Below are 18,531 nucleotides of genomic sequence, written 5' to 3' on the forward strand. Positions count from 1 at the left end.
CGGGGGCTGCCGCGAACACCAGGGGGGCGGCCAGGGCCCTCTGGGCAGATGGACGTGCAGAGGGCATGCAGGATCCTAGTCCCGAGGCTGCGGGAGGACCCTCCAGGGACAGCGCGGTGTGGGGGGGGAGGGGGGAGGCCTCCTCGAAGGGAGCAGGTCTCCCCCTCCCCACCAGCAGTAGCGATGCCCTGCCCTGAGGTTCCTCGGTTGCTTGGTTGCTCCAGAGCTGCCAACCGGCCAGGAGTTGAGCAAACAGCGGGCCCTAGCGATGGCCCTCGGGACACAGGGCCTTGCCTAACTTGTTTTTCTCCCCCCTTGGCCAGCGGAGGCTCTTCTGCAAGTTTCCTCATCTTGCTCACTGTCTGGGGGATGCCCTCCTGCCCTCCCCTGGGTCTCCCTGGGGCCCCTCTGGCCATCTGCTGTCCGCAGGGCCCGCCTGGGACAGAGGTGCCTCGGCACCCCGACTCCCAAGGGCCTCGGTGCTGAGGGGCAGCTGTGTCCTCCGCCTGCCGCTGCCAGGGCCGTGCAGGGGCACCGCTTCCCCGAGGTGCCCTCACTGGGAGATAGTGCTGGACTCTACAGGGAGGGCGGTCAGCACGGGGCCCAGCCCGGCCGGCGGGGCTCAGGGGTTGAGCGTCGACCTATGAGCCAGGAGGTCACCGTTTGATTCCCGGTCAGGGCACATGCCTGGATTGCGGGCTCCATCTCCGGTGTGGGGTGTGCAGGGAGCAGCCGATCCATGATTCTCTCTCATATCGATGTTTCTCTCTCTCACTCTCTCCTTCTTCTTGGAAATCAATGAAAATCTATTTAATAAAAACACAAACCACAGGAACCAGGCCTCTCTGCCCCCTGCCCCCCAGGCAGGGCTCGCCCTGGGCCACGGCTGCAGCCTGCGGGGCCCTGCAGGGTCAGGTGAAGGCAGCTGCAGCCACGCGGCTAAGAAGGGCCCGCAGGTCCCCCGCACTGGGCCAGCTGTCCGTCCACTGCAGCTGCACCTCGTCCAGGGCCTGAGGCTTCTGGGGTGAGACCAGCTGAAAGCTGTGCTGGGTCGCGTGCGGCCGGCGTTCTATGGTTTGGTGTCTGTCCAGGGGCCAGGGAGGGGGCTGTGTCCTGACCCTTCCCCTCTGGCCCCCACAGCGTCCTGATGGGCGCTGACTGGTGGCAGACGGGACGGGACGCGGGCGAGGGCTGTTGCAGGGTCCACCCTGTGGGCGTCGCCTGGGTCTCTGGTCTCGGCCTCTGGCAGCCTCACCCTGTTGGGTTTGAGATGCTTTCCTCCTCCCTCCTGCCCATCACCTGTGAGCACCCGTCCGTGCCAGGCCCCGCGCCCGCCTGCTCTCCTCCTGGCGCTGTGTGGGGCTCAGACTCCTTGGTGAGGTGGTGGGATGGAGGGAGAGGAGCCTGAGGAAGGTCTAGGGCAGCAGTTCTCAATCTGTGGGTTGCGACCCCTTTGGCGGTCGAACGACCCTTTCACAGGGGTCGCCTTAGACCATCCTGCATATCAGATATTTACATGACGATTCATAACAGTAGCAACATTACAGTTATGAAGTAGCAACAAAAGTAATTTAACGGCTGGGTCACAGCATGAGGAACTGTATTTAAAGGGCCAGAAGGTGGAGAACCACTGGTCTAGGGCCGTGGTCGGCAAACTGCGGCTCACGAGCCACATGCAGCTCTTTGGCCCCTTGAGTGTGGCTCATCCTAAGCCTTAGGAGGACCCTAATTAAGTTAATAACAATGTACCTACCTATATAGTTTAAAAAATTTGGCTCTCAAAAGAAATTTCAGTCGTTGTACTGTTGATATTTGGCTCTGTTGACTAATGAGTTTGCCGACCACTGGTCTGCCGGGGTCCAACCCCAGCAGGTCCAGGGGTCCCCAAAGGTGTTGATGGAGTCGGCGAAGAAGGAATGACACAGAGACAGCGTTCAGTTGATCAGCAGCCTAGCCAGGATCTCTAGCCAGGATCTCCAGCCAAGTTCTGGTCTGGATCTCCAGCGAAGTTCTGGTTAGGATCTCCAGCCAGGTTCTGTCCAGGTTCTCCAGCCAGGTTCAGTCACCAGGTTCTAGTCAGGTTCTCTTGCCAATTTCTGTAGTCAGGTTCAGTCCAGGATCTTTTGCCATGTTCTCTCCAGCGAAGTTCTTCTGTCTCTAGGTTCTGGAACATCTTCTCAATCTAAGAATCAATTCCAGGTTCTCCAGGTTCTGTCTTCTAGGTTCTATCTCTAAGTTCTGTGTGTAGGTTCTGTCTTCTAAGTTCTGTCTTCTAAGTTCTGTGTTGTTACATCTGTATTTATACCAGTTGATTCCAATCCTATCAATCTCTATCACAAAGGTTAGGGCATTTCTTATCTCCATTCCAGGGAGTAAAGATTATGTAGCTTAAGCATGATTGTTCATAGTTAAAGTGATTAATTACTGGCCTGGCACTTAGTTAAGGGGTTTTATTCCCTCCCTAACTTCAGGGGAAAATCCCTACCTGGGGAAACAACCTTTCTCAGAGAGGTGACCTTGGTTAAAACACATAGTGCCAAGAAGGTGAGCAAACATATTAAGAACAGTATGCCATATATGCCAGGTCCCTTGAAACAGCAAGGATGGACCAGCTCCCGGCACTGGTCTAGGGGAAGAAGCATTTGGGAGCTGGGCTTTGTGCGATGAAGAGACATGAACCTGGGAAGGGGAGCAGGGTCTGAACCGGGAGGAATGCGGAGCAGCCACTGGCCCCCCGGGTGGCAACCGGGGCGCTGCCTCCCGCGAGGTCCTGGCTGCCCTGCTGGCCATGGGAACGCCTATCTGTGGCAGCTGGGGTGTGGCAGGTTTGGCTTCCTATCTGGTGATGCCCAGCAGGTCAGGCTGGCGAGGTCCCCGCATCTGCTGGGGCCCAGGCAGGCCTGGGGCGGAGCCAACTCCTCTGCCCTAAGGCCCATCGGCCGGTGTAATAATCACAGGCACGAAACAGATCAGCATGAGAAAATAACCAAATTAAGCGGTGCCCCTGCGCGGCCCTGGCAGCGCCCGGCGGAGGGCACAGCTGCCCTCGGCACCGAGGCCCTTGGGAGTCGGGGTGCCGAGGCACCTCTGTCCCAGGCGGGCCCTGCGGACAGCAGATGGCCAGAGGGGCCCCAAGTGCCAGGCCAATGTGACAAACAGGGAGCCCCAGGGGAGGGCAGGAGGGCATCCCCGGACAGTGAGCAAGATGAGGAAGCTTGCAGAAGAGCCTCCACAGCTGGCCTGGTGCAGGGACCGGCGGGCCCTTCTTAGCCGCGTGGCTGCAGCTGCCTTCACCTGACCCTGCAGCGCCCCGCAGGCTGCAGCCGTGGCCCAGGGCCAGCCCTGCCCGGGGGGCAGGGGCAGGGAGGCCTGGTTCCTGTGGTTTGTGTTTTTATTAAATAGATTTTCATTGATTTCCAAGAAGAATTTGGCACACGCGTACGGGAGCCCCGCGTGGGAGCAGTTCAGAGCCCGGGAGGGGTTGAGGGAATGAGACGCCCTGAGCCGGGCTCGGTCCTGCGCCTCGGAGCTTCAGAGGCGGTTGCGGGAGAAGAGCCCCCCTTGGTCAGCAGGGTGTGCCCCGCCCCGTGGAGGTCAAAGAGGTGCCCTCTGGTAGCAGCCGTGGGCATGGCCTGGAAGTCAGTTTCTTCTCCGTAGCTCCGGGCTGGGCATAAGGTTCTTGAGTCTGTGGCTAAAGTTGCCTTTTGCTCAAGACAACCCGCATGGCACAGAGGCACGTGTGGGGTGATGGTGCAGGACCCCCGGGGGGCAGGCATGCTGGCGGTGGCGTGAGACCGGCCTGGGCTGCTCAGGGACCGTAGGGGGTGACGCCACCCTGTGCCCCGAGGCTGAGGGCCCGTCTGACCTGCGCCCTCGCCTTCCAGTGTGCATGACCAACTGCCCCACGCTCATCGTCATGGTGGGCCTGCCCGCCCGGGGCAAGACCTACATCTCCAAGAAGCTGACGCGCTACCTGAACTGGATCGGCGTGCCCACACGGGGTGAGGCTCGGCTGGCTCTCCAGGGGCTGGGGGCCGAGTGGGAGAGGGAGGAGAGGGGACTGGACTGGGTGGGGCTGGGCCGGGTGGGCCGAGGTCGGCGTGGGAGGGCTGCTTTGTGGGAGAGCCGAGCCTGCCTTCTCTCCTCCAGAGTTCAACGTGGGCCAGTATCGCCGGGACATGGTCCAGACGTACAGGTCTTTTGAGTTTTTCCTCCCAGATAACGAAGAGGGCCTGAGGATCCGAAAGTGAGTGAGTGTGTGCATGTGCGTGTGTGTGCACATGCGTGCACGCGTGGTTTGTGCACATGTGTGTGCATGCACACGCATGTGCACGTGTGCACACGTGTACAAAGGGCCAGGAGCCTGTGGAGCCCGGTTGCTGGTCAGGACAGAGCTGCTCCTGAGCCCTGGCCTCGCCTGCCCATGGGCTGAGCCCGGGCTGGTCTGTCGGCCTCAGGGCTGGTGGTTGGGTGTGAGGGGGCAGGGGGAGGGTGTGGTGTCTTGGTGCTGGCCTGGTGGTGATGAGGACATCCTGGCGGGGGGAGGGGGGGCGGGGGGGGAGGACAGGGCCTCAGGGAGGTGGCCGAGGCTTAGCCAGGGCAGGTCAAGGCGCCCTCCTTGGGGACAGCCTCTGGGAGGGAGGAAGCCGAGTGGGTGCAGGTACAGCCTGGGGGGGGGGGGGGCAGCTCGCAAAGCCGGAAGGACCAGGCCCAGGCCCAGAGCTGGCCCCAGGATAAGCCCTCCCGGGACCTCTGGAGGGGGGTCAGCTGGTGCCTGGCGGGTGCCCGAGACCCTGGCTCAGCTGTGAAGGGCTGGGTGACGTTCACCCTCCTGCTGTTGTTCTTGCGATGGGCATTTGCACCCCCCCCGCACCCCCCGACCTGAGTCCTTCCTCCGGAGACTCGCGCTCGGGGCACCGACACCGGCTGGTGGTGTGAGGAGCTGCTGCTCCCGGGGCAGGCGTCAGCTGAGGCGCGAGCAGCTTCCTCGCCCTGGGTCTTGGCCCAGCACTGGAGCAGGGCGCTGAGCAGAGGGTGGCCGAGCCCCACTGACCTCCCCAAGCCCAGCACAGCCTGGTCACCGGGTCAGACGCCAGCTGGGTGTGGACACTGGGCGGCCAGGGCGCCCCACCGTGGCCTCTGCTCTTGGGGAAGTGGGTGGGGCCAGGCTGCTGCACCAGGAAGGGCCGACATTCAGGCCTTTGTGGCCGAATTGTGGGTGACGCTCAGTTTGGGCTCTGGTGCTATCGACCCAGACAGAAGGGAGGGGCTGAGATTTGAGCTCCTACTGTGCGCTGGGCGTGAGGCCCATTGTCACCCTCCCCCACTGTACAGGGGGAACAGGCTCAGACGTCTGACACAAGATGCCGAGTTATCGACACACGCCATGGGCACACATGGGTCCACACACACACACACACGTGTCCATGTGTGCACAGTCGCACTGCCCACGTGAGTAAGCACACATGTGGACACCTCACTCATACGTGTGCTGCCACCACAGCACACAGGACACACACGCACATACCTGCGTACCTCACCACACACAGAGGCGCTCGGGGTCACCGAGGAGACGTTCTCACACTCAGGCACTCAGACGGTGTGGGGTCCCCAGGGCCCCCCAGGTTCAGGGTCAGTGATTTGCTGGGACCTCAGCCTGCGGCCCTCTTGGCTGAGGTTTCTCACGGCAAAGGGTTCAAGTCCAGAGGAAACCAGGCTTCCTGGCGTCCTCTGCCCCCGGCTCCGGCCCGAGGCACAGATTCCTGCAGCAGGAGCTCCTCACGGACGCGGGCCAGGGTTACGGGGGCTGGTCACCCGGTGCCTGTGTACCCAGGCGGCGTTTACACACCCATGTCCTGTATTACACACACACACTGAAACCTACCCTTGCGTGTGTGGGTGCATGCACACATACCCCGTGTACACGTGTGCGCACCCAGTCACCACACACGAGGGCTTGGGGACACGGTGTTTGCTCAGACGCCATGATGTCCCACAATCCAGTTCACTCAGGCCTGACACTCCCCCGAGTCAGGTCAGCTCCCAAGGCTGAGGGCTCAGTCCCCAGCCCCCTCTGCAAGCAGCAGCCAGAGCCCCGGGCGCCCCTGCTCCTCCGGGCCCTGTACCGGGGTTCCTCAGCCTCTCCAGGTCCAGGGACTGGCTAGACGCGCTCCCGCGCTCAGGACCACACGTCACTTGCGTTTACGGGTTCATGGTAAAGGGTACAGCAGCCAGCCCTGGCCGGTTGGGTGCCTGTGGACTGAAGGGTCCCGGGTTCGATTCCAGTCAAGGGCACAGGCCGGGTTGTGCCATCAGTCCCCAGCAGGCGGCGTGCAGGAGGCAGCTGATCCATGATTCTCTCTCATCCTTGATGTTTCTCTCTCTTCGTCTTCCTTCCTCTCTGAAATCAATAAAAAATATTTTAAAAAAGAAAGGAAGGGAGGGAGGGAGGGAGACAACAGCCAAAGGGAAGAGGTGCCCCGCAGGACAGGGGCAGGGCAGGGCAGGGCGGAGCTCCCAGCCCTCGGGGCGGCACCCCCACGCCCTCACCAACCTGGAGGCTCCCCAGCTCTGTGCTTCAGGGGCTTTCCTAGCGCTCAGGTCCACCCCCCACTGCGTGGGATGGTCCCTGACCCTCCTGTGGCCAAGGGGGCACTGGCTGACCCCATGTCTCCTCCCGGAAGGCAGTGCGCCCTGGCCGCTCTCCGTGACGTCCGGCGGTTCCTTAGTGAGGAGGGGGGACACGTGGCGGTGAGTGTGACACCCGGGGACATCGGGGGGACATGTGGGAGCCACACGCATCCGTCCCTGTTGCTCATGGGCCTCTAGAGGGAAGGCGGGTGTGTGACCACGCGCCAGGGGCAGCCCCTGGAGAACGTGCAGCCGCTGGGCGGGGGGGGCGCCAGGGGCTGGGAGGGGCTGGGCTGTGGCTGCCTTTGCCTCTGAGTGCTTGTCCAAGGCCCTAGGCCCCCCCCCCACACACACACATACACACACACACACATACACACACGCACACACACACACACACACACACACACAGGCCGGAGGGATCATGTCCCCTCCCCTGCCCTCCCCTCTCCTTTTTACTGGGGTCTCAGGGTCGGCTGGAGGTCAACATGGGTTCAGTTCTCCAGGATTAACTAGTTTCACGGGACTTCCTGTGGGTCAGCGTGAGCAGAGCAGCTGCTGAGAGCGTCCCCCCGGGAGGGTTGGCGGCCCTGCCCTGCGGGAGCAGAGCACCCCCTCCTGCCAGCTCCCGGGTGCGGGCGCGGGTGCGAGGAGACTGGCCGGGGCAGCGGCGGCCCAGTGGGATGTCCAGTAGCCTCCACCGTCTCCGGGGCCAGAGGCGCGTTAACCCAGTTTGGTCCTAGGTTTTCGATGCAACAAACACCACCCGCGAGCGGAGGGCGACCATCTTTAATTTTGGGGAGCAGAACGGCTACAAGGTGAGACCTGGGGGCTCACGTCCTTGCTGGGTCTCCGGGCCCCTTTCCCGGCCTCCTGATGGGCCGGGGCTTCGGACAGGGCAGCCCCAGAAGGAGGGTCTGGGCCTCGGCTGCTTGTGGGGCCCTGGGCAGGGCGGGCGCTCTGTGGGGCCAGCCCGCCTTGATGACCCGGGTCCCCCCTCCTGCCCTCGCCCTGGTCCCGGCTGCAGACCTTCTTCGTTGAGTCCATCTGTGTGGATCCCGAGGTCATCGCGGCCAACATCGTGGTGAGAGCCTGACCTCCGCGGGGCAGTCGGTCCCCCCCCCCCGCCCACACGCGGGCTGGTGCCTGGGCCTCATTCGCTCTTCCTGACCTCGGGGTGGGGGCGGGGGACAGTAGGGTGCTGGTCAGGGGAGCCTGGGCCCCCCGCCCCCGCCCCCGCCCCGGGCCATTCATGTTGGGGGGCTTTGTGGCATGCTGGCATTCATTCTGCCCCCCTCTCCCTTCCCCTCATAGTCCCCGGACGTGGAGGGAGGCATCAGCCCCTGGGTGGGGGGGTGACATTTAAAAATATATATATTTTTATTGATTTCAGAGAGGAAAGGAGAGGGAGAGGGAGAGAAACATCATGATGGGAGAGAACCATTAATCGGCTGCCTCCTGCACACCCCCAATGGGGTTCGAGCCCACAGCCCGGGCCTGTGCCCTGACCGGGAACTGCAACCTCATGGTTCATAGGGCGAGGCTCAACCACTGAGCCACACTGGCCGGGCTGGGGCGATATTTACATTTTGAGAAAGAGACTTGGCTCCTCTTCCCTGTCCCTCCCTCCACAAGGAAGGAGCATCTGGGTGTGAGGAGATGGTTCAGGTGGGGAGGGGCCTCTGGCCGCCCCCCCCCCGCCTCCTCTCCCCCTCCCCCTCCCCCCTGGCCTCCCCTCCCCCTTCCCTGTCCCACGGAGATGAGGGCTCCACCTCAGGTGCCCAGTCACACTCTCTCAGCACCAGGAGCCACTGCGCCTTCCTGATGGGACCAGCCCCCTGGGGTGGCCCCCAGCCCCGACTCCCCCCAGCCCTCTCCTTGGCCTGATGGCCTTGCTCTGTGCCCGGCGGCAGCAAGTGAAGCTGGGCAGCCCTGACTACGTCAACCGCGATGGCGAGGAGGCCGCGGAGGACTTCCTCAGGCGCATCGAGTGCTACGAGAGCTCCTACGAGTCCCTGGACGAGGACCTGGACAGGTGGGCGCTCGGGGACAGGTGGGCCCACGGCAGACAGCGAGCACGAGGGCTCCTGCGGACCCTGGCGACGCCCGAGACCTGCCTCCTCCTGCTGCCTCACCTGCCTGCTGCCTGGGGGGGCAGCAGCCACTGCCCGGGGGGCCCCGGGGGCCCAGGGGAGTTCAGGGGGGGAGAGGCCAGGTCTGTGGTGGCCAGGCAGGCAGATGGCGGGAGGAGCGTTTGCCAGCGGCTCCCTGGTCCGTCCCAGAAAAGACTGTCCTGTTCGCCTACGGGCAGGGCATTTAGAGCGCTCAGGGGCACAGCGTGGCGGCCGTCACGGGGTGGTCTCACCTCCTCGCTTTGGACGTCGCCTTTAGGGAGCATGAGCCTTGCTTACCCCTCTCAGGGTCTGTCTGTGTGTCGTGCGTGTCTTTTTTTTATTGTTTTTTTTTATTTTTTATTTTATTGCTTACAGTCTTACAAAGGGTATTACATATGTGTCTCCTTTTCCCCCCCGCCCTTGACAATCCCCTGGCCTCCCCTACCCCTACCCCCCAGTGTCTTATGTCCAGTGGTTATGCTTATATGCATGCATACAAGTCCTTCGGTTGATCTCTTACCCCCCTCCCTCCTGCCCCCCACCCCTCCCCGGCCTTCCCGCTGCAGTTTGACAATCTGTTTGAGGCAGCTCTGCCTCTGTATCTATTATTGTTCAAAAGTTTATAATGGTCTCTATTATCCATGAATGAGTGAGATCATGTGGTGTTTTTCCTTCATTGACTGGCTTATTTCACTTAGCATAATGCTCTCCAGTTCCATCCATGCCGTTGCAAATGATAAGAGTTCCTTCCTTTTTAGAGCAGCATAGTATTCCATCGTGTAGATGTACCACAGTTTTCTAATCCATTCATCTACTGATGGGCACTTAGGCTGTTTCCAGATCTTAGCTATGGTGAATTGTGCTGCCATGAACATAGGGATGCATATATCCTTTCTGATTGTTGTTTCTGGTTTCTTGGGATATGTTCCTAGAAGTGGGATCACAGGGTCAAATGGGAGTTCCATTTTCAGTTTTTTAAGGAAACTCCATACTGTCTTCCATAGTGGCTGCACCAGTCTGCATTCCCACCAGCAGTGCACAAGTGTTCCTTTTTCTCCACATCCTTGCCAGCACTTGTCGTTTGTTGATTTTTTGATGATAGCCATTCTGACAGGTGTGAGATGGTACCTCATTGTTGTTTTGATTTGCATCTCTCGGATGATTAGTGACTTTGAGCATGTTTTCATATGTCTCTTGGCTTTCTGAATGTCCTCTTTTGAAAGGTGTCTATTTAGGTCCTTTGCCCATTTTTTGATTGGATTGTTTATCTTCCTTTTGTTAAGTTGTATGAGTTCCCTATAAATTTTGGAGATTAGGCCCTTATCAGATATGACATTGGCAAATATGTTTTCCCACGCAGTGGGTTTTCTCGTTGTTTTGTTGATGGTTTCTTTTGCTGTGCAGAAGCTTTTTATTTTGATGTAGGCCCATTTGTTCATTTTCTCTTTAGTTTCAAGTGCCCTAGGAGCTGTATCAGTGAAGAAATTGCTTCGGCATATGTCTGAGATTTTGTTGCCTTTGGATTCTTCTAGAATTTTTATGGTTTCCTGTCGTACATTTAAGTCCTTTATCCATTTTGAGTTTATTTTTGTGTATGGTGTAAGTTGGTGATCTAGTTTCATTTTCTTGCATATATCTGTCCAATTTTCCCAACACCATTTATTGAAAAGACTATCTTGGCTCCATTGTATGTTCTTGCCTCCTTTGTCAAATATTAATTGAGCAGATTGGTTCGGGCCGATTTCTGGGCTCTCTATTCTATTCCATTGATCTATATGCCTGTTCTTGTGCCAGTACCAGGCAGTTTTGAGAACAGTGGCTTTGTAATACATCTTGATATCTGGTATTGAGATCCCACCTACTTTGGTCTTTCTCAGGATTGCTGCAGCTATTCGAGGTCTTTTTTTATTCCAGATGAATTTTTGGAGAGTTCGTTCTAGATCTCTGAAGTATGCCGTTGGTAATTTAATGGGGATTGCGTTGAATCTATAGATTGCTTTGGGTATTATGGACATTTTGATGATGTTGATTCTACCAATCCATGAACATGGTATGTTCTTCTATCTGTTTATGTCTTCCTCTATCTCTTTTTTCAACGTCCTGTAGTTTTCTGAGTAGAGGTCTTTTACCTCTTTAGTTAAGTTTATTCCTAGGTAGCTTAATTTTTTTGGTGCGATGGTAAACGGGGTTGCTTTTATAATCTCTCTTTCTGAAAGTTCACTATTGGTGTATAGAAATGCCTCGGATTTCTTGGGGTTAATTTTGTATCCTGCTATATTGCCAAATTCATGTATTAAGTCTAGTAGCTTTTTGATGGAGTCTCTAGGGTTTTGTATGTATAATATCATGTCGTCTGCAAATAAGGACAGTTTTACTTCCTCTTTTCCAATTTGGATGCCTTTTATTTCTTCTTCTTGCCTAATTGCGATGGCTAATACTTCCAGTACTATGTTGAACAGGAGTGGTGAGAGTGGGCATCCCTGTCTTGTTCCTGTTCTTAGGGGAAATGGTGTTAGTTTTTGTCCATTGAGTATGATGTTGGCTGTGGGTTTGTCATATATGGCTTTTATTATGTTGAGGTATGATCCTTCTACTCCCGCCTTGCTGAGAGTTTTTATCAAAAATGGGTGTTGGATTTTGTCAAACGCTTTTTCTGCATCAATTGATATGACCATGTGGTTTTTTTCTTTCAATTTGTTTATGTGATGTATCACGTTTATTGATTTGCGGATATTGTACCATCCTTGCATCCCTGGGATAAATCCTACTTGGTCATGGTGTATGATCTTTCTGATGTACTGCTGGATCTGATTTGCTAAGATTTTGTTGAGGATTTTGGCATCTATGTTCATGAGGGATATTGGCCTATAATTCTCTTTCATTGTGTTGTCTTTACCTGGTTTTGGTATTAGGGTGATGCTGGCTTCATAGAATGAGCTTGGAAGTGTTCCTTCCTCTTGAATTTTTTGTAGTAGTCTGAGGAGGATAGGTTTTAGTTCTTCCTTGAATGTTTGGTAAAACTCCCCTGTGAAGCCATCTGGTCCCGGGCTTTTGTTTGCTGGAAGCTTTTTGATGACTGCCTCAATTTCTTCCATAGTTATTGGCCTATTGAGATTTTTGGATTCTTCCTGATTGAGTTTTGGAATGTTGTATTTTTCTAGGAATTTGTCCATTTCCTCCAGGTTGTCTAGTTTGTTGGAGTAGAGCTGTCCATAGTATTTTTTAACAATTATTTGTATTTCTGTGGGGTCTGTTGTTATTTCGCCTCTATCGTTTCTGATTTTGTTTATTTGGGTCCTCTCTCTTTGCTTCTTGGTGAGTCTGGCTAGAGGTTTGTCAATTTTGTTTATCCTTTCAAAGAACCAGCTCTTGGTTTCATTGATTTTCTGTATTGTTTTTTTGGTCTCTATGTCATTTATTTCTGCTCTAATCTTTATTATCTCCTTCCTTCTGCTCACTCTGGGGTTTTCTTGTTGCTGTATTTCTAATTCTTTGAGTTGTAGAGTTAGATGATTTACTACCATTTTTTCTTGTTTTTTGAGATAGGCCTGTAGAGCTATAAACTTCCCTCTCAGGACTGCTTTCATTGTGTCCCATAGGTTTTGGATTGTTGTGTTTTCATTGTCATTAGTTTCCAGGATGTTTTTGATTTCTTCCTTGATCTCATTGTTAACCCAATCAATATTTAATAACATGCTATTCAGCTTCCAAGTGTTTGAGTATTTGGGGTTGTTTTTATTGTAGTTTATTTCTAATATTATGCCATCATGGTCTGAGAAGATGCTTTTTATGATTTCAATCTTCTTGAATTTGGGGAGACTGTGCTTGTGACCCAATATGTGGTCTGTTTTTGAATATGTCCCATGAGCATCAGAGTTGAATGTATATTCTGTGGCTTTGGGGTGAAGTGTTCTGAAGATGTCTATTAAGTCCATCTGATCTAGTGAGTCATTTAGGAATGCTGTTTCTTTGCTGATTGTTTGTCTAGAGGACTTATCCAGTGATGTCAGTGGTGTATTAAAGTCCCGTACTATGATTGTATTGTTGTCAATCTCTCCTTTGATATCTTCCAGGAGTTTTTTTATGAATTTGGGTGCTCCTGCATTGGGTGCATATATGTTTACCAGGGTTATATCTTCTTGTTGTATTGATCCCTTTAGTATTATGAAGTGGCCTTCCTTATCTCTTGTTATGGCCTTCACTTTGAGGTCTATTTTGTCCGATATAAGTATTGCTACCCCAGCTTTCTTTTCCTTTCCATTTACCTGAAAGATATTTTTCCATCCCTTCACTTTCAGTCTGTGTGAGTCCCTTCTAATGAGGTGGGTCTCTTGTAGACAGCAGATGTATGGGTCATGTTTTTTTTATCCATTCAGCCACTCGATGTCTTTTGGTTGGAGCATTGAGTCCATTTACGTTTAAAGTTATTATTGAAAGGTACTTGTTTGTAGCCATTTCTTTTTTGTGTGGCTGTTTTCTTTCTGAGCTTTTTATTTCTTCTTTTTACACCAGTCCCTTTAGCATTTCTTGCATTGCTGGCTTGGTGGTGATAAACTCCCTTAGCCTTTTTTTGTCTGTGAAGCTTCTTTTTTCCCCTTCAATTTTGAATGATAGCCTTGCTGGATAGAGTATTCTTGGATTCAGTCCTTTGCTTTGCATCACTTTGTAAATTTCCTTCCATTCTTTTCTGGCCTGATGTGTTTCTGTTGAGAAATCATTTGACAATCTAATGGGAGATCCCTTGTATGTAACTTTCCGTCTCTCTCTCTTGCAGCCTGTAAGATTCTCTCTTTGTCATGAACATTTGCCATGGTAATTATGATGTGTCTTGGTGTGGGTCTTTTCGGGTTCACCTTGTTTGGGACTCTCTGGGCTTGTGTGACTTTTTTCTTCCCCACCTCAGGGAAGTTTTGTGATATTATTTCTTCGAGTAGGTTTACTAATCCGTGTTCATCTTTCTGTTGTTCTGGTACCCCTATTATTTGTATGTTGTTTCGTTTCATGTTGTCCCAAAGCTCCCTTAGGCTCTCTTCCTGTCTTTTAATTTTTTTCTCCAATTGCAATACAGTTTGGGTGTGTTTTGCTTCCTTGTCTTCTAATTCACTAATTCGGTCCTCTGCTTCTCCTAGTCTACTATTGATACTTTCAATGGTGTTTTTTATTGCAGCTATATCACTCTTCATTTCTTCTTGGGTCTTACTTAAGTTGTTGATTTTTTCATCTGTTTCTTCTTGCTTCTTGCATAGGTAGTTGACTTTTTCATCTGTTTCTTCTAGCTTCTTGCAGAAGTTGTTGACTTTTTCCTCCGTCCGGTTTATGCACGCTAGGACCCTTATTCTGAATTCGTTTTCTGTCATGTTGCATGCCTCTGTATTACTTAGCTGCTTTTCTGGCGAGTCCTCTTTTTCTTTCCTTTGGGGGTTTCTTTGTCTACCCATGTTTGATCTCACTGACATATCTAGACGTTGAGTCATTCAGTGGCTGCTCCCTGGGTGGCAGTGACTCCTTGGGCTGCGGTTGCTCTTCGGGCGGTTGCGGTAGCAGCTGCTCCTCAGTTGGCAGCAGCTCCTCTGGTGGGTGCTGTTCACAGCTGTGGTGGCTCTTCTGGCTGGTGGGGGGAGGTTTCACGTACAGCTGCTGTTCCTCAGACAGAGGGTGTGGTGCTCAGGAGGCTGCTGTTGCTTGGATCTGCTTTCCAGGGGAGCTCTGCCCTTCCCGGCTGCAGACCGTCTCACCAGCTGAGTAGTTTCGCCAATTTGGGGTGGGTGTTATTAGTTTCAGCTGCTTACTCCATTTGCTCCGGGAGACGACCTGGGACGCGTCTGCCTATATCGCCGCCATCGGGAATCCACCTTTTTATTGTTATTATTGATTTCAGAGTGGAAGGGAGAAGCAGAGAGAGAGAGAAATATCAATGAGAGAATCACTGATTGGCTGCCTCCTGCACGCCCCCCACTGGGATCAGCCTGCAACCTGGGTCTGTGCCCTTTGATCGGAATTGAACTGTGACTTCCTGGTTCATAGGTCAACGCTCAGCCACTGAGCCACACTGGCAGGGCAGGTCACACATGTCTCGTGGCCCCCTCACCCCCACCCCCATCACCGCTGACACCTGTGGTGATGTCAGGCCTGGCGGTCAGAGATGCAAGGGTCCCCGGCCGCGACCGGCAGCAGGATGTGCCCTCGAGGGCCCTGGCCACACTCCAGCCCCTCTCTGCCTTCGCTCTGCACAGGGACCTGTCCTACATCAAGATCATGGACGTGGGGCAGAGCTACGTGGTGAACCGCGTGGCCGACCACATCCAGAGCCGCATCGTGTATTACCTCATGAACATCCACGTGGCCCCGCGCTCCATCTACCTCTGCCGGCACGGCGAGAGCGAGTTCAACCTCAAGGGCCGCATCGGTGGGGACCCCGGACTGTCCCCGCGGGGCAGGGAGGTCAGTGTGTGTGCGTGTGTGTGCGTGCATGTGTGTGTGCGTGTGTGCGTGCGCTGGGCTGCAGCTCTCATAGCCAATATGTAATCATCGAGATGCATGACCTTCAGTCAGTCTAGAAGGTTCCCACCGTGTAGGGAAGGTCACCAGGCACCGAGCAGATGCCTGGGAGTCTGGCTTCCACTGAGCTGTCACCTGGGGGAGGCGTGGCGTTCGGGGAGTGGCCTGAGCCCCCAGTCAGCTGTGCTGGCCGTGGTCTAGGGGAGAGACTGAGGCCTTAGCGGGAGTCCTGCGGCCTCGGCGTGGTCAGGCTGGGGCAGCGGCGGGCAGGGACCTTCTGATCGACAGCAGGATCTGGGAAGGATGCACAGGACAGCCCTGAGGGTGTGGGTGCTGCCGCCTGGCTCTTCGCGTGTCCTCCAGGCGCGTGGCCGGGGACCTGGGGCTGTGGGGCCTGAGTCCGCCGGTGCCGTTGCAGTTTGCCAGGCGTCTGGCCCAGTTCATCAGCGACCAGAACATCAAGGACCTGAAGGTGTGGACCAGCCAGATGAAGCGGACCATCCAGACGGCCGAGGCGCTGGGCGTGCCCTACGAGCAGTGGAAGGTCCTCAACGAGATCGACGCGGTAGGCGCCCCGGGGCCGGGCCTGCTCTCCTTGGTCGGTGAGGGTTTCGGGTTTGTTTGGTTAAAATATATTTTTATTGATTTCAGAGAGGAAGGGAGAGGGAAGGAGAGAGAGAAACACCATTGATGAGAATCATAGATCAGGTGCCTCCTGCACGCCCCCCACTGAGGATCGAGTCTGTAGACGGGCATGTGTCCTTGACCGGAGTCGAACCTGGGACCCTGCAGCCCCCAGGCCGACGCTCTATCCACTGAGCTGCACCGGCTGGGGGATAGTTGTTTTAAAGCTGCATTTGGATCATTGTGGAGGGTCTCCAGGTCCTCCTCGAGCTTCCTGTTGGGACAGCGTTTGGCCCCAACTTCTATTTTTGTCCCCGGAGCCGCTCCTCCCGCATCCCAGCTCCTCCTGCTTCTCATCCTTCTCCCGACGGCCTTGAACTGTGACTGACGTGCAACATTGTATCAGCTTAAGTGCCCGCCCTGACGCTCTGACACATGTATATATGCCAAGCGGTCACCACAAAGTGCACGTCCACCGCCTCACGTGGGGACCGTTTCCGGGTCATGAGCCCTTGTAAGGTCTCCTCTCCGCAGCTCTCAGGCCACAGTGTTGGCTGTAGCCACTGCCCTGAGCATCGCGTTCCTCGAAGTGTGTGCCTTCTGACCCCGCCCCTGGCTTCGCATCCTTTTTCTTTTTAAATTTCTTTTATTGTTGAGAATATTACAGACGCCCCCGTTTTACCCCGTGGCCCTCCCCACCCATCTCCCCCCGACCCCAGCCTTCACCTGTCTACTGTCTGTGTCCGTGGGCTCATCCTCTTATGATTGTTTATTTTTGTTGATCCTCATCCAAGAGCATTTTTCCGTTGATTTTTTTTTAGGAGAGAGTGGAAGGGAAGGGGAGAGCCAGAGAGAGACGTCGATGTGAGAGAGACACGGCGACTGGTTGCCCCTGCCACCGGGTTGACCGGAATCAAACCCGGGACCCTTCTGTCCATGGGCTGATGCTCCACCCACTGAGGCAAACCGGCCAGGGCCGCGGCTCATCCTTTTAAGGGCCTGCTTTCACATCAGCACAGCCACACAGGGAACGCGGCGCTCTGCCAGGCTCACCTGCCGTCTGGCCACCAGGTGTCGCTCTGGTGAAGGGCAGACCTGGTGATGACTGACTGGGTACAGGGAGGTTCTGGATGGGCAGCCAGTGAGGGGCCGGGAGCAGGCAGATGGGGTCATGAAAGGGAGGCAGGGAGGGGGCGGTGGTCGTGGGTGAGACTCCGGGGGGCCAGGCTCCAGACTGACCATCGGACGGAATAACCAAATCCCTGGGGGTGGGCAGGAGCCTGGTGCCGCGGGAGTGGGTGGGGAGATGGGCGGAGGCGAGTCCAGGGAGAGGCGGCTGAGTGAACTGGAGGCCGGCAGGCGGGAAGGAGAGCGTGAGCCAGGGGCCTGCGGAGAGGCAGAGGCCGGGGCCGGGGTGCCGGGCGGGGCGGGGCCAGCGGCCACACGGTGCTGAGTCCGGTGTTTTCTCAGGACCCCGTGCAGGCTCCTTCCCGAGGGGCTCTCCCTCGGTTTCTCTGTGATTATCCGCTCCGAGCGGGGCCAGAGGAGGCGGTTTGTTGTGTAGGCCCGCGGCCGTGGCTGGGGGGGTGAGTCCTCTCCGCCCCAGAGGCAGCCAGGGGCCGCGTGTCCTCCGGGACGGACCGGCTCTGGCGGTGGCGGCTCCGTGTTTGGCTGATGGCTTCCTAGATGCCGTGGGTCCCCTTCTTGTCTCCCGCGTCTGGAACCGATCCTGGAACCTGCCACCCATTCGTCCTCTTCCCCTTGGGGTTTGTTCTCGGCCGTGTTCCGGGAGCAGCCCGGGCGGCTCTTCCTTGGCCGTCCCCAGCTGACGGCCTGCTCGCCCCTACTCTCCTCTCCTCTCCTCTCCTCTCCTCTCCTCTCCTCTCCTCTCCTCTCCTCTCCTCTCCTCTCCTCTCCTCTCCTCGCCCCTCCCCTCCCCTCGGTAACAGCTCTGCCGAGACACGCACCCCCGCCCCTCCTGGTTTAGTCTTTCCGCAGGTTGCGCAGCCGTCACCACGGGCAGCTGTAGGACGCTTCACTTCTCCACAGGCAGCCCGGCGCCCCCCCCCCGCCCCCGCCCCCCGCACCCCCCCCCCCCCCCCCCCCGCCCAGGGCAGCCCGCCGTCTACTTTGTGTCTCTGTAGCTCGGCCTCCTCTGGAAACTCCGTAGACATGGAGTCATGCCGTGCGTGGTCTTTTGCGACTGGCTTCTTTCGCTTCGCGTGTTTCAAGGCGCACACGTGTGGTCGCGTGTCCTCGCACTTCCTGCTGCCGGTAACATCTCACGGATCTGGCGCAGATTCGCCCGTCCCTCAGCCGCCGCGCTGGGTGGCTCCCACGTGTGGCTGCGTGTTCAGAGCTGCCCCGCGTTCCTGTGCCGTGTTTGCCTGGAGGGTCCTCACTTCCCTTGGGGTACACGGAGGCGTGGAATTGCGGGGTCACGCAGACACTAACTGTGAGGTGTGTCCTGAAGGGGCCGCTCCCTTTCACGCCGGGTGAGGGCTGGCTTCTCTGCACGTCCTCCTGGCTCCGGCTCGGAGTGGGCTGGGCGCTGGCGAAGGCTGGGCAGTGCCCTCGGGCCGCTCCGGGCGTATAGACGCCTAAGTGTTCTCGCCGGTGCCCCTCTGCTGAGCTGTCGTTTAAATGGATTTGCTCATAGAGAGCC

The 18,531-nt window shown here is 56.1% G+C and overlaps 1 protein-coding gene across 7 annotated transcripts in view; it reads left to right on the forward strand.

Moving 5' to 3' along the window:
• PFKFB4 (6-phosphofructo-2-kinase/fructose-2,6-biphosphatase 4) overlaps positions 1–18,531 on the forward strand; it is a 29,969-nt gene that overhangs the window by 7,267 nt on the left and 4,171 nt on the right. For all 7 annotated transcript variants that reach the window (XR_004971672.1, XM_036333646.1, XM_036333648.1 and 4 more), the window contains exons 2-9: positions 3,885–4,001; positions 4,150–4,246; positions 6,684–6,750; positions 7,374–7,448; positions 7,658–7,714; positions 8,544–8,665; positions 14,978–15,185; positions 15,661–15,807. Coding sequence is in view for 6 of the 7 variants with exons in the window: in XM_036333646.1 (XP_036189539.1) it covers positions 3,885–4,001; positions 4,150–4,246; positions 6,684–6,750; positions 7,374–7,448; positions 7,658–7,714; positions 8,544–8,665; positions 14,978–15,185; positions 15,661–15,807 (890 nt within the window). In the remaining variant the exon portion in view is untranslated. The remainder of the gene's footprint in view (positions 1–3,884; positions 4,002–4,149; positions 4,247–6,683; positions 6,751–7,373; positions 7,449–7,657; positions 7,715–8,543; positions 8,666–14,977; positions 15,186–15,660; positions 15,808–18,531) is intronic.

This window comes from Myotis myotis, unplaced genomic scaffold, assembly GCF_014108235.1.
Source record: "Myotis myotis isolate mMyoMyo1 unplaced genomic scaffold, mMyoMyo1.p scaffold_m19_p_13, whole genome shotgun sequence".
Lineage (NCBI taxonomy): Eukaryota > Metazoa > Chordata > Mammalia > Chiroptera > Vespertilionidae > Myotis > Myotis myotis.